The 12,141-nt window shown below is 44.5% G+C and overlaps 1 protein-coding gene across 1 annotated transcript in view; it reads right to left on the bottom strand.

Annotated features, from left to right (window-relative positions):
• Positions 1-2,256: 2,256 nt before the first annotated feature.
• The window catches only part of LOC106601343 (protein Daple), an 87,481-nt gene continuing 77,596 nt past the window's right edge, over positions 2,257-12,141 (bottom strand). The window contains exons 28-32 of the mRNA XM_014193488.3: positions 11,573-11,782; positions 9,603-9,677; positions 9,401-9,469; positions 8,899-9,146; positions 2,257-5,804 (exon numbers count right to left, since the gene is read on the bottom strand). Coding sequence (XP_014048963.3) covers positions 4,803-5,804; positions 8,899-9,146; positions 9,401-9,469; positions 9,603-9,677; positions 11,573-11,782 — 1,604 coding nt within the window. The 3' untranslated portion in view covers positions 2,257-4,802. The remainder of the gene's footprint in view (positions 5,805-8,898; positions 9,147-9,400; positions 9,470-9,602; positions 9,678-11,572; positions 11,783-12,141) is intronic.

Genomic DNA, 12,141 nt, shown 5'->3' with positions numbered 1-12,141 from the left:
TCATGCGATTCATGTTGGAAACGACCCTCTGGTAATATTTAAACTTGCGTCAGTTGCACGGTGTGGGTGGGTCTAGCTCTTATCCTTTAACCATGCAGCCACTGCTGAATAAGGTCATTTTCATGTAAAAAGGTACCAAAGAGCACCAAGTTTATATATGAGTATATCAAATTTGGTGTGAAATGAAAGTGAAGAGTCTATATTTTTGTGAAATGAAGGCATAGATAAGTTTGCTTATTCCTAATATTTAGGATGAAAAATGATTGACAAAGGCTTTGATTTCTGGGCACACCATGGAAAAGGGGTCTAATAGAAACTACTAGAAAAAGTATTTAAAAGTATTAGAAATGCATCAAAAAAACAATGTTTAAGTAAAGGCCCCTGAAAACAAATATTAAACGTTTATATTTAATTTTGCAGGAATGATTTTGCTTTCATAATAGTCACAAACCACATTGCAGTAGAGCATAGTACAGCACAGTAGACTATAGTTCAGTGCAGAACACAGGAGTAGTGTACAGTATGTAATATATTCAACTGAACTATACTGTGCTCTACTGTAATGTACTGTGCTGTTCTGTGATGTCCAAACTTGTGAAATATAGACATCTATGATTGGTACAGATTTAGTCTGGCCTGGACCAACCAAATTTAGTCTTGTTTGGAGGTCGAGCTCATTATAATAATAGCCAGTGTGTAGAATAATACCCAAACATTTAAAGATAATGGAGGGACATTCATAATGATTCACTTCTGTAGAGTACAGATCAACGACCAATGATGTCCTGTTACCAGGTGTTGATCCACTTCACTTACTGTAGTTCAATAACCATATAGCTGACGCCCCATTCTTTCTGCAGACATCTTTGAATCTTAATTTGTAGTAGATATTTGGGAAATGTGGTCACAAAGAAAACCGAGGAAGATTTTACTGTCATTCTGTTACGAAACTTTGCATATGCACTGTTACTCAAGTAAAATGTGTTTTAGTAACATTTTCAGTGACAATTGTTAAAAGTAGACTTCTGCATATAGTGTATGGTTTGATACACTTTGCAATCAAATGGCTCTTGCTTGGCATACATTTTAAAGTGAAAAAGTGACCATTACCGTGTAACTGCCCATAAGAGATGTCTGTCATGTCATTGTATTAACAACCTGATGGTGACATATTACCTTGACAATGGTCAAACCGTAGTAACACAGTAACAGAAATACACTACATAACCAGAAGTATGTGGACACCTGCTCATCGAACATCTCATTCCAAAAGCATGGGCATTAATACGGACTTGGTCCCCCCGTTTGCTGCTTTGACAGCCTCCACTCTTCTGGGAAGGCTTTCCACTAGATGAATGAACATTGCTGAGGGGACTTGCTTCCATTTAGCCACAAGAGCATTAATGAGGTCGGGCACTGATGTTGGGCGATTAGGCCTTGCTCGCAGTCAACATTCCAATGTATCCCAATGGTGTTTGATGGGAGGTCAGGGCTCTGTGCAGGCCTGTCAAGTTCTTCGACACCGATCTCAACAAGCCATTTCTGTATGGACCTCGCATTGTCATGCTGAAACAGGAAAGGGCTTTCCCCAAACTGTTGCCACAAAGTTGGAAGCACAGAAGCGTCTAGAATGTCATTGTATGCTGTAAAGATTTCCCTTCACTAGAACTAAGGGGCCTGGTCCGTAGCATGAAAAACAGCCCCAGACCATTATTCCTCCATCTAACTTTGCAGTTGGCACTATGCATTCGGGCAGGTAGTGTTCTCCTGGCATCCGCTAATCCCAGATGTCTGTCGGACTGCCAGATGGTGAAGCGAGATTCATCACTCCAGAGAACGTGTTTCCACTGCTCCAGAGTCCAATGGCGGCGAGCTTTACACCACTCCAGCCAACGCTTGGCATTGTGCATGGTGATCTTAGGCTTGTGTGCGGCTGCTTGGCCATGGAAACCCATTTCATGAAGCTCCTGACGTTGCTTCCAGAGGCAGTTTGGAACTCGGTAGTGAGTGTTGCAACCGAGGGCCGGCGATTTTTACGTTCTTCAGCACTCGCCGGTCCCGTTCTGTGAGTGATCTACCACTTCGCAACGGAGCTACTGCCAATGTTTGTCTGTGGAGATTGCATGGCGGTGTGCTTGATTTTATACACCTGTCAGAAACAGGTATGGCTAAAATAGTCGAATACACTAATTTGAAGGGGTGTCCACATACTTTTGTATATGAGGTGTAGCCCTACAAAGACAGTCAGGAGAAACGTCATTTTACAAATCTTTATTTAAAAAGGTTTCCATTGTTTTTGGACAGAAAAGGTCTATGTATCTACATTAAGCTATGAAAACATTTGCAATATTTTCATTTCAGTATCTGTGCACGTTGGTAGGTCTGTCTTTTAGAACTCCAGTCATTTTTTAGTAGTGTTTGGTCATGATTATCAAAATCAAATCTCTAACCTACTGTACATTACACACATGAACTGTGCACCAGTTTGACAAGACCTTAGACACCTGTACACATGGTGATGGCACACGTATTGTGCATAGGTGTGTGTGTGTGTGTGTGTGTGTGTGTGTGTGTGTGTGTGTAAAACAGATGATATTACTCTTGGGAATGCCAACCATACCAACCTTTCATCAATCTGAAGAGAACAGCTGGAAGGGAAATTTGAGTTAGTAGAGAAAAGTGCCAAATATGGTCAATTTTCATGCTCTATATAGTCATCTGATGCATTATATTACACTGTCACAGGCAGACTAGTCATCCACCTAATACAGGAGTCTAATTAGAATTCTATCCACTGACTTTTTACTAATACAGAAAACGCATAGATACTTTTTGAATTAATGAGGTTGTGCACAATTCAAACACCACCCTTACAATGAAACACACACTGTTCACTTCACAACAAACACATTTAGGTGAGAGAAAAAAAACATGCAGACACACTGTAGTTTTATCATCGAGGGGAACATAAATACATTGAGTCGTATTGCCATTTTAGAGCTGGGTAGCAGACAGTATCTAAAAAAACTAAAATTCAACACTATCAAGAACTCAAAATGAAAAAGACAAACCCATAACCCCTGGTCGATAATGTACTCGTTTTCTGTAGTAAAAATGTATCCAGTGTTCAGACTCATTATCTACTTCAGTGTATAGTGCTTTTTGGAATGAATTTGGAAAATAATATTCATCATATGCATATAGAAGACATCAAAACTGACAGTGTTCTACTGTATATAGCAGGGCACTCCAACCGTCCTGTACGTTTTCACTTCAACCCTAATCTAGTGCACCAGATTCTAATAATTAGCTGAATCAGGTTAGTTACAACTGGGGTTGGAGAGAGAACCTACAGGAGGTCATCTCTCCGGGAACAGGGTTGGAGAGAGAACCTACAGGAGGGTATCTCCCCGGGAACAGGGTTGGAGAGAGAACCTACAGGAGGGTATCTCTCCGGGAACAGGGTTGGAGAGAGAACCTACAGGAGGGTATCTCTCCGGGAACAGGGTTGGAGAGCTCTGGTATAGAGACTAGTTTCTGGGCGCATTCACGGTGGTATGAAATATTTCACCGTTTTGTTTCTCAACCTGACCAATCTCTGTAACTCTCATCTTCATCTGTTTTCATCATCATGTCACCATTTCCTTCTTTGTCCATATAAAAAAAAAAAAAAAAAACACTTTCACTCCATCTCCATCACTTTCGCAATCCTCCATCACTTTCTCAATCCTCCTTCACTCCATTTAAAAAGCGTACCCTCTCTTGCTACAAAAGCCCTGCTTTTTCTCTTTTCGGAAGTTGGTCAGTGCGGTGCTCTCTCCCTCTACTTTCTCATCCTGCCTCGCGTGCACAAGGACAGATATGGGATGAATTACATGCTCCCCACAAGCCAGTTTCACAAAGCCCATAGTTTGGTCACCCACAGGCCACAACAGAAAACAGTATGTTCAAAGTTGGAGCAGACCTTTTTCCAGTAATGTGTCACTCTGAGGCTGTGTTGAGACAATCAAACACTGTCTGTCCTTAAGCTCCTAAAGATGGAGGACAGAAATTACCATGCAATTACTCTGGGAGTGGTTCTTTTCTCCTTCCCCAAAATGTTTGTTTTTCAGATTCAGAATATAACTTCTTGGCCAAGGCTGTGTATACAGTGCACAGAGAGCTGAGGGGAATCAGTGGTGTCCGATAGAAAAATATTAAAATACATTCGTCGCTCCCTAGTGCCTTTTGTCTTCCTCAAAGCATTCATGTACATTCATGTGCTAATGTAACCGCGGTACCGGCGGTCCCTTGGTCATGCAAATCAAATCAACGATATGTTTTGCCAGCTGGGTACAGGCCCCTGTGGTGTGTTAATTGAGGTGGTCTCTTTGGGGCACCATTTCCTTTATGAAGCTTTAAAGATAGAATCCGCAGTATGGGGAAACAGCGCCACTGGCTGCCACGCCAGCGCTGTTATTGTTTTTGATACCGAGCTGAGAAGATGTTGCGCGGCATGGTAAAAAAAAAACAAGCAGTACATATTTTGCTCTACTGTTGTGCGTGTAATGATGTCTGAGGGGAAAAACAGTGTTCGTTGTTTGCAGTAACTTCTTTGTTGTTGGCTGTTTCACCATTAAAGATTACAGCTTTAAACCAGTTAGGAAGTTTCAAAAAGTTTCAAATCATAAAGGCTATATCCAGTACAGTAAGGACCAGCCTAGGAGTGCCAGATAAGACCAGGCCAGACATCCTGTGGTTTAGCAGGAAGAACAGTGTTTGTACAGTACTGAGGCTGTGGTCTGTAACTACACTAACGGCTCCTAGACACAGCCATATTCATACCACACAGTCTGGGGGTCGTTGTTGGGGTCTGGGGAGGCAGGGGTGCTCGTGGGGGGCTCCTCTGTGCCACAGCTCAGCCCCCCTCCTCCTCCCACCTCCGGTTTCTTCAGTAATGGGGAGTCCGCCTGTAGCCGCGCCTCCCTGCGCTGCACCTCTTCCTCCTCCAGTCTCAGAGCCGGCACTGCCCTGACTGGCGTCACCATGGCAACCTCCCCACGATGGTTCTTCTGATTCTGCTGGGGGTTGGGCCGTCCCTGTTGTTGTCCGGTGCTGGGTCCGTTGTTCCTGGGGATGGAGCCTGGTGTTGTTCTTCCTCCATATCGCTCGGGCTGCAAGGATAGAGAGGAGGAGTGGTGCTGGGGAAGGCTCAGGCTGAGTGGTTCCTCTTTGGGTGGAGCCAGAGGCAGCCTGCGGGGGTCTATGTCCGAGGGTCCTGCTAGCCTGGCAGACTGGGGGCGCTCCCTGGCCATGGCTCCAGCCCCAGGCCTCCTGACCACCCCGTCCACACTTCCACCACCTCCACTCTGGCTGGGTGAGCCACCTGCCTCCCTGTCTGTCCGGTAGCTATCTGGACCGTTTGAGCGCAGCAGGTCAGCAGAGGCCAGGCTGAAGGTCCGAGACAGACTGCTGCTGCCCAGACCACCTCCACGGGGTGCAGGGGGTCCCAGGGGTGAGGGCCGGCCCCCTGCTCCTAACCCGTTGCTGGCCCGGTTGGGTAGGGTCTGGGACTGGGGTGTGGAGGTGGATCCCTCAGGGAGCCGGACGATGGGCCTGACGCTCTGGCCTGGTTTGGAGTTCCTGCCTGGCACCTCGCCGGCCCGTTGGAGGTCTGTGTCTCTCTTCACGGTGGGCGTGACATAGCTGGTGGGGGTCTTAGCTCCATCTCTCAGAGGAGGGGGCCGGCCGGAGGTGGATCTCTCCCGCTCTCCTGTTCTGCTGAAGTAGTCCTCCATCAGGTCCTCCCGACTGCCTGTCTGCACCTGAGGGAAGGGATGAGGGAGACCGACACACAGCACTTAGATGAATCAAGAAAGTAAAGACTTCAACACCAAACCCTTATCACACAGAGGGAATCCATCCAAAGCTATTATTGTCCATGTTCAACTTCCTGGATTACTGTACAGACAACATGGGACTCAGGACTGATCCAACCAGTGAAGTGCTTGTTTAGATTGTCTATTGTTAAAGAGTATAAAGATTCCTGGAAATATGGCCCATGGCTCTGTCTGCCTATGCCTCTATGATGCAGATTCATTAGGGAATGTGTTTACAACACCAGGGGCCATACACATCTCACTGCAGCGCTATATAAATTATATTACATTAATGGCAAGACAATCAGAGCGGCCTGCTGCTCGCAGGGCTAACAGCCAATGACATGATGAGAAAACAAAGCTAATCTAATGAGGAAGAAGAAATGCCTTTATAAACAAGGAGAAGTATTGATTTGCTCTCATCTACCTGCACCATTAAAAAGAGGGACTACGGGAGGTAACATCACTGCTCAGATGTTGATTGATACAGCACTCTGGGATGCAGGTAAATGTGAGTGTGTTTAGGCATGAACAGCTCTCAATCATATTTAGTCACGTTTGGAGGCAAAAACTTTAGGTGTGTCAACCCATTTTACACTGATTTAAGTGGTTAGTCAGGGAAGCGAGAATCAGATTGATCTCTACATTCTTTAAAAACAGAGGTAGGAAGAGAACAAGAGATATAGTGAATAAGAGCGAGAAAGAAAAATGTACATCGTGTGGTATTGAACCCCCGTTGCCACAGTATGACCACTAAGTGATGACGATTTTATTTACTGTGCGAGTTTAAAAGTGAGGTGAACAGAGAGTGTGTGTAGGTGTGCAAATCCTAACATTTCATCTACAAAACGCATGTCAAGTCAAGTGAGGTGAATGACCAAAAACGAACAGTGCCACCCATCCATCACCCTGGTGGTACCAATACAGAGCCCCAGTCAGAGGGGCTGGAGAGAGGTGCTTTATGTAGCATCACTCAACGCAGAACGAAACCTGACCTTATGTCTGAAACTGGCGGACTTACAGAGAGACCCGTTCAGTATTCTTCATTAGCCAACGTAAAATAAACGTAATTCAGACCATTGACATTTTAGAGGCTGTTTCTAGGAGCCTGCCTAGGTTGGCTGAGAAATCTAACTAAATGTATCATAATTCAAAAAAAATCTGAATTGACTATATGAAGCCACAACGCCTTCCCAAACCTTTCATCCATTTCCCTATGACACTATACACTTATAGCTGGTTGTGAAAATTAACCCAGGATGTGTCATATTAAACTAGAAGCTATAAGCACAATTCCATCCATGCCAAACCACCATACATCACTTTATGGCATAGAATGTGCAAGTTCTTACAGTGGTTGATGTACAGTGCATTCAGAAATTATTCAGGCCACTTGACTTTTTCCACATTTTGTAACATTACAGCCTTATTCTAAAATCAATGAAATATCTGTATTTTTTTCATCAATCTACACGCATTACCCCATAATGACAATGCGAAAATAGGTTTTTAGACATCTTTACAAATGTATCAAAAATAAAAAACAGCAATACCTTATTTACATAAGTATTCAGACCCTTTGCTATGAGACTCGAAACTGAGCTCAGGTGCATTCTGTTTCCATTGATCATCCTTGAGATGTTTCTACAACCTCATTGGAATCCACCTGTGGTGAATTCAATTGATTGGACATCATTTGGAAAGGCACACACCTGTCTATATAAGGTTACAGCTTATTGACAGTGCATGTCAGAGCAAAAACCAATCCATGAGGTCGAAGGAACTTTCCGTAGAGCTCCGAGGCAGGATTGTGTCAAGGCACAGATCTGGGGAAGGGTACCAACAAATTTCTGTAGGATTGAAGGTCCCCAAGAACACTGTGGCCTCCATCATTCTTAAATTGAAGAAGTTTGGCACCACCAAGAGTCTTCCTAGAGCTGGCCGTCCAGCCAAACGAAGTAATCGGGGGAGAAGGGCCTTGATCAGGGAGGTGACAAAGAACCCGATGGTCACTCTGACAGAGCTCCAGAGTTCCTCTGTGGAGATAGAAGAACCTTCCAGAAGGACAACCATCTCTTCAGCACTCCACCAATCAGGCCTTTATAGTAGAGTGGCCAGATGGAAGCCACTCCTCCGTAAAGGCACATGATCGCCTGCTTGGAGTTTGCCAAAGACACCTAAATGATTCTCAGACCGTGAGAAACAAGATGCTCTGGTTTGATTGAAATCTTTAGCCTGAATGCCAAGCGTCATGTCTGGAGGAAACCTGGCACCATCCCTACATTGAAGCATGGTGGTGACAGCATCATGCTGTAGGGATGTTTTTCAGCGGCAGGGACTGGGAGACTAGTCAGGATCGAGGGAAAGATGAATGGAGCAAAGTACAGAGACATCCTTGATGAAAACCTGCTACAGAGCGCTCAGGAGCTCAGACTGGCACAAAGGTTCACCTTTCAACAGGACAACGATCCTAAAAACACAGCCAAAACAACACAGGAGTGGCTTCGGGACAAGTCTCTGAATGTCCTTGAGTAGCCCAGCCAGAGCCCGGACTTGTACCCGATCTAACATCTCTGGAGAGACCTGAAAACAGCTGTGCAGCAACACCCCCCCATCCAACCTGACAGAGCTTGAGAGGATCTGCAGAGAAGAACGGGAGAAACTCCCCCAAATACAGGTGTGCCAAGCTTGTAGCGTCATACCCAAGAAGACGCAATGCTGTAATCGCTGCCAAAGGTGCTTCAACAAAGTACTGAGTAAAGGGTCTGAATACTTCAATGTAATCAGTTTATTTTTTATTTAAAAAAAAAAAGGTATAAAATGTTTTACTTTGTCATTATGGGGTATTGTGTGTATATATTGAGGGGAAAAAAATAAAAAATGTAATCCATAAGGCTGTAACATAACAATATGTGGAAAAAGTAAAGGTGTCTGAATACTTTCCGAATGCACTCTTTACGTTTTACCATACTAAGCTAGTACATCCACATCCCAAACCATTCATCCATCTCCCTATGACACATTATCCCTCTATTCTTACAGTCGGTGGTGAGAGGGTGTTGCTCTCCTCCAGGAACTCTTCCAAGGTGACCATGTCGCTGCCAGGGGAGGAGGTTCGGTGGCGGCCCGGCCGGGGTGCACTCCTCTTGGTCGGTGTGTGTGTATGGGTGTCGTAGGGAACCGTAGAGCTCCGGGGAAGAGACAGGGAGTGGGACACGTCGTGACTAACGCCCACTACGTCATCACTGGACAGGCTGGCAGAACGGCCCTGCAGGCGCTCCAGGGAATCTAGATGGACAGAGGGAGGTAGAGAGGTAAAGATAGACAATAAGGATAAGAGATACAGTATTGCTTTTTAGTCAACTAAACACTGAAAATGACTTAAGTCCACAGTGGGGGATAGTACTAGAAAGCAGGCTAAAACAGTGGCCTGAGACATGCCCAATATAATGACAAATCTGGTAAAGAATTCAGTTAAATGTAAAATGGCATCTATTGAAGTAATTTGCAGGGTTTGCAGATAGGCATAATGTTGGTTGTACCTTTGCAGTTAACAGGGGAATTGCTGCTGGAGGTGTTGCAGCTGAGCTCAGCAGAGCCTGGTCGATAACCTGCAGAGAAAGATGGAGGAGGGAAAGAGAAAGAGAGCAAGAAAGAATGAAACAGAGAGAGGGACACAGAGTGAAAGGGAGCCCAAGGGTCCAGCAGCCGTCTTAACTTGTATTGATCATCCTGGTCTTTCACCTGCGTTTCCATGGATACTGCTCCCAAACAGGGCGTCAGGGGAGTGAACCCGAGGGTCGTCCCCATGGATGAAACCTGCACAGCACAGAGGGAAGTGAGTTACTCCTCCACGTCATCACGTATTGATAGTGAGATGAAGGTATGTGTGTTACGAGTCATTTGTCCCAACAGAAGTGTACCCCACATGCTGATACTGTCCCACTTTACAATTAAAAAACTGTGCACACTAAAAGGGCAGAAGTGTTTAAGGATGATTAAGGGGATATTTCTAAGCTGTAGGAAAACCCCCATGTTTATACACAGTAGATAAAACTATGGATAATCCACTTCACTTCTACATACTGAATTCAAATATTGCTACTGTATAACATAATGTAACAACTGGCTCTGTAAGATGATGTAGCCTTGAGCAACAAGGCTCCTTCCTGTAAGTGTTTGTGTATCTATTCTCCAGTTGATGGGACAAGGTTCTGAGATTGGACCGCAAGGTTTCAAGGAAAGTAAACAAAATGTTCCGACTGTGGTTATTGACTGAGGATGGCAGAATTACTCCAAAACACTGATAACTGACCTCTTGGTAGACTAAGTGACGTGTCAATGTTTCAGCACTGCGCTCTGGGAGATTAGGGATTTAAGTCACCTGTTTGGTGTTATTCTGGAACACTAGATAGGTTTCCATTCAATTGGCGACTGATTTTCATGCAAATATTTTAAAACCTGCATGTTCTCTCACTGGAGGTACGCTTCCATCACACTGATTTCTTGTGGATAAAATACTGTGTGTGATAACGCAGTACACATAAAAATCACTTTGGCGCTTTAGTGTCCATGTACCGAATTTAAAGCAGAAGTTCAATGCTGTTTCGACCCTCTCTCCCCCCCCTCTCTACCGCACTTGCTGTCTCGAACCTCAATGCTTGGCTATGAAAAGCCAACTGACATTAACTTCTGACCTGTTGCTCCCTCTATAACCACTGATTATTATTTGACCCTGCTGGTCATCTATGAACGTTTGAACATGTTGAAGAACGATCTGGCCTTAATGGCCATGTACTGTTATAATCTCCACCGGGCACAGCCAGAAGAGGACTGGTCACCCCTCGGAGCCTGGTTTCTCTAGGTTTCTTCCTAGGTTCCTGTCTTTTTAATGAGTTTTTCCTAGCCACCATGCTTCTACACCTGCATAGCTCACTATTTGGGGGTTTAGGCTGGGTTTCTGTATAAGCACTTTGTGACATCTGTAGATGCAAAAAGGGCTTTATGAATACATTTGATTGATTGAATGGGTTTCCGTCACATTTTAAACTCTACTGATGGTTTTGTCACTAAAACTGTTGCTATAAATTGCAAGCTTGCCCAGTCTGGTTTTGGAGCGTTCTCTCTAGACAACAGGTCACTAATAAAGTGGACAAGATATGATGAGATATGGATAAGAGCAATATAATCTATTTGATCATTTGCAGCCAAGAAACCAATCAATCATGTCACCAGCATTCAAATAATACCCTTGATATTTATTGTAAATTTGCATCAAGCTCGTCAACATCCATCAGTTAACCACCATGACGTTTATCATAACTTATTTAATCTGCCTATAAACGCAATGCTTTTCCACATTGTTGTGGTAGCACAACATAGCATATCATCACGTGACTCCATATCATGGGCATAAAGGACTTTCTACCGCATAATACATTTTACCGACTCAAACATCACACCATGTCAAACAAACTGTCTGTCAACATTTATGAAATTGTATAGACATCATGTTTCCATCACACCTGTCTTGATTTATTTAACGGAATGACTTGACTTAACTGTGGAAGGAAACTTAATTACTGACTTTTAGAAGAGACTTAAGCAAATGTGTAGTTCCATAGAAAGAACATACTGCAGAGCTACACTACATCATGACATCTTAACATTGAAGATGGCAGCTAGTCAGTAAATGGGCATTGGGCCTACCGTACCTTTGGGTCTGCGTCCAGGCCTGGAGCTTGAGTTGGGTGTCAGGCCTGAAGTGGACGTGTGGTTGGCGAGGGTGGAGTGAGCAGCAGCGCCCCCTAGCTCCACACCTCTCCTTCTGGCGTAGAGCTCTTCTGTGCCATTGACACTCTCACTGCTGCCCCCTGGAATTCGGTACAGCTCCCTGCCTCGGGACACTGCACTGTCGTTTAGTGCTAGGGGAACAATAACAGAGCAGTTAGTATCTATGATGGTACCACATCCATCCAAACAAACAACCCCATTCTGGACACAGCAGAGGCAGGTGAGCTGGAGGCTGCTGGACAGTGGGCAGTTAGGGCAGGTAGACAAGTGTGTGCTAGAGCAGTGAAGCGTAAGTGCCAGCAAAAGCTTTCAAAGGACACAAGTTGACTCCGTTTGCACATTTGCTACAGTACACAATAATATACAGTAGTCTCAACTATCATTTCTTCAGTCAGACCACTTTCCAAATGGCAAGATACTGTACACCCACCAATGGTTTTTAGATGCATTTTGGACCTACCAATGTTTCTATCCGATTAGTCTTTTTTTA

Source organism: Salmo salar, chromosome 01, assembly GCF_965601325.2.
Source record: "Salmo salar chromosome 01, fSalSal1, whole genome shotgun sequence".
Taxonomy (NCBI): Eukaryota; Metazoa; Chordata; class Actinopteri; order Salmoniformes; family Salmonidae; genus Salmo; species Salmo salar.
The sequence above is the reverse complement of the archived record's forward strand: the minus strand, read 5'-3'. Positions and strand labels throughout refer to the sequence as shown.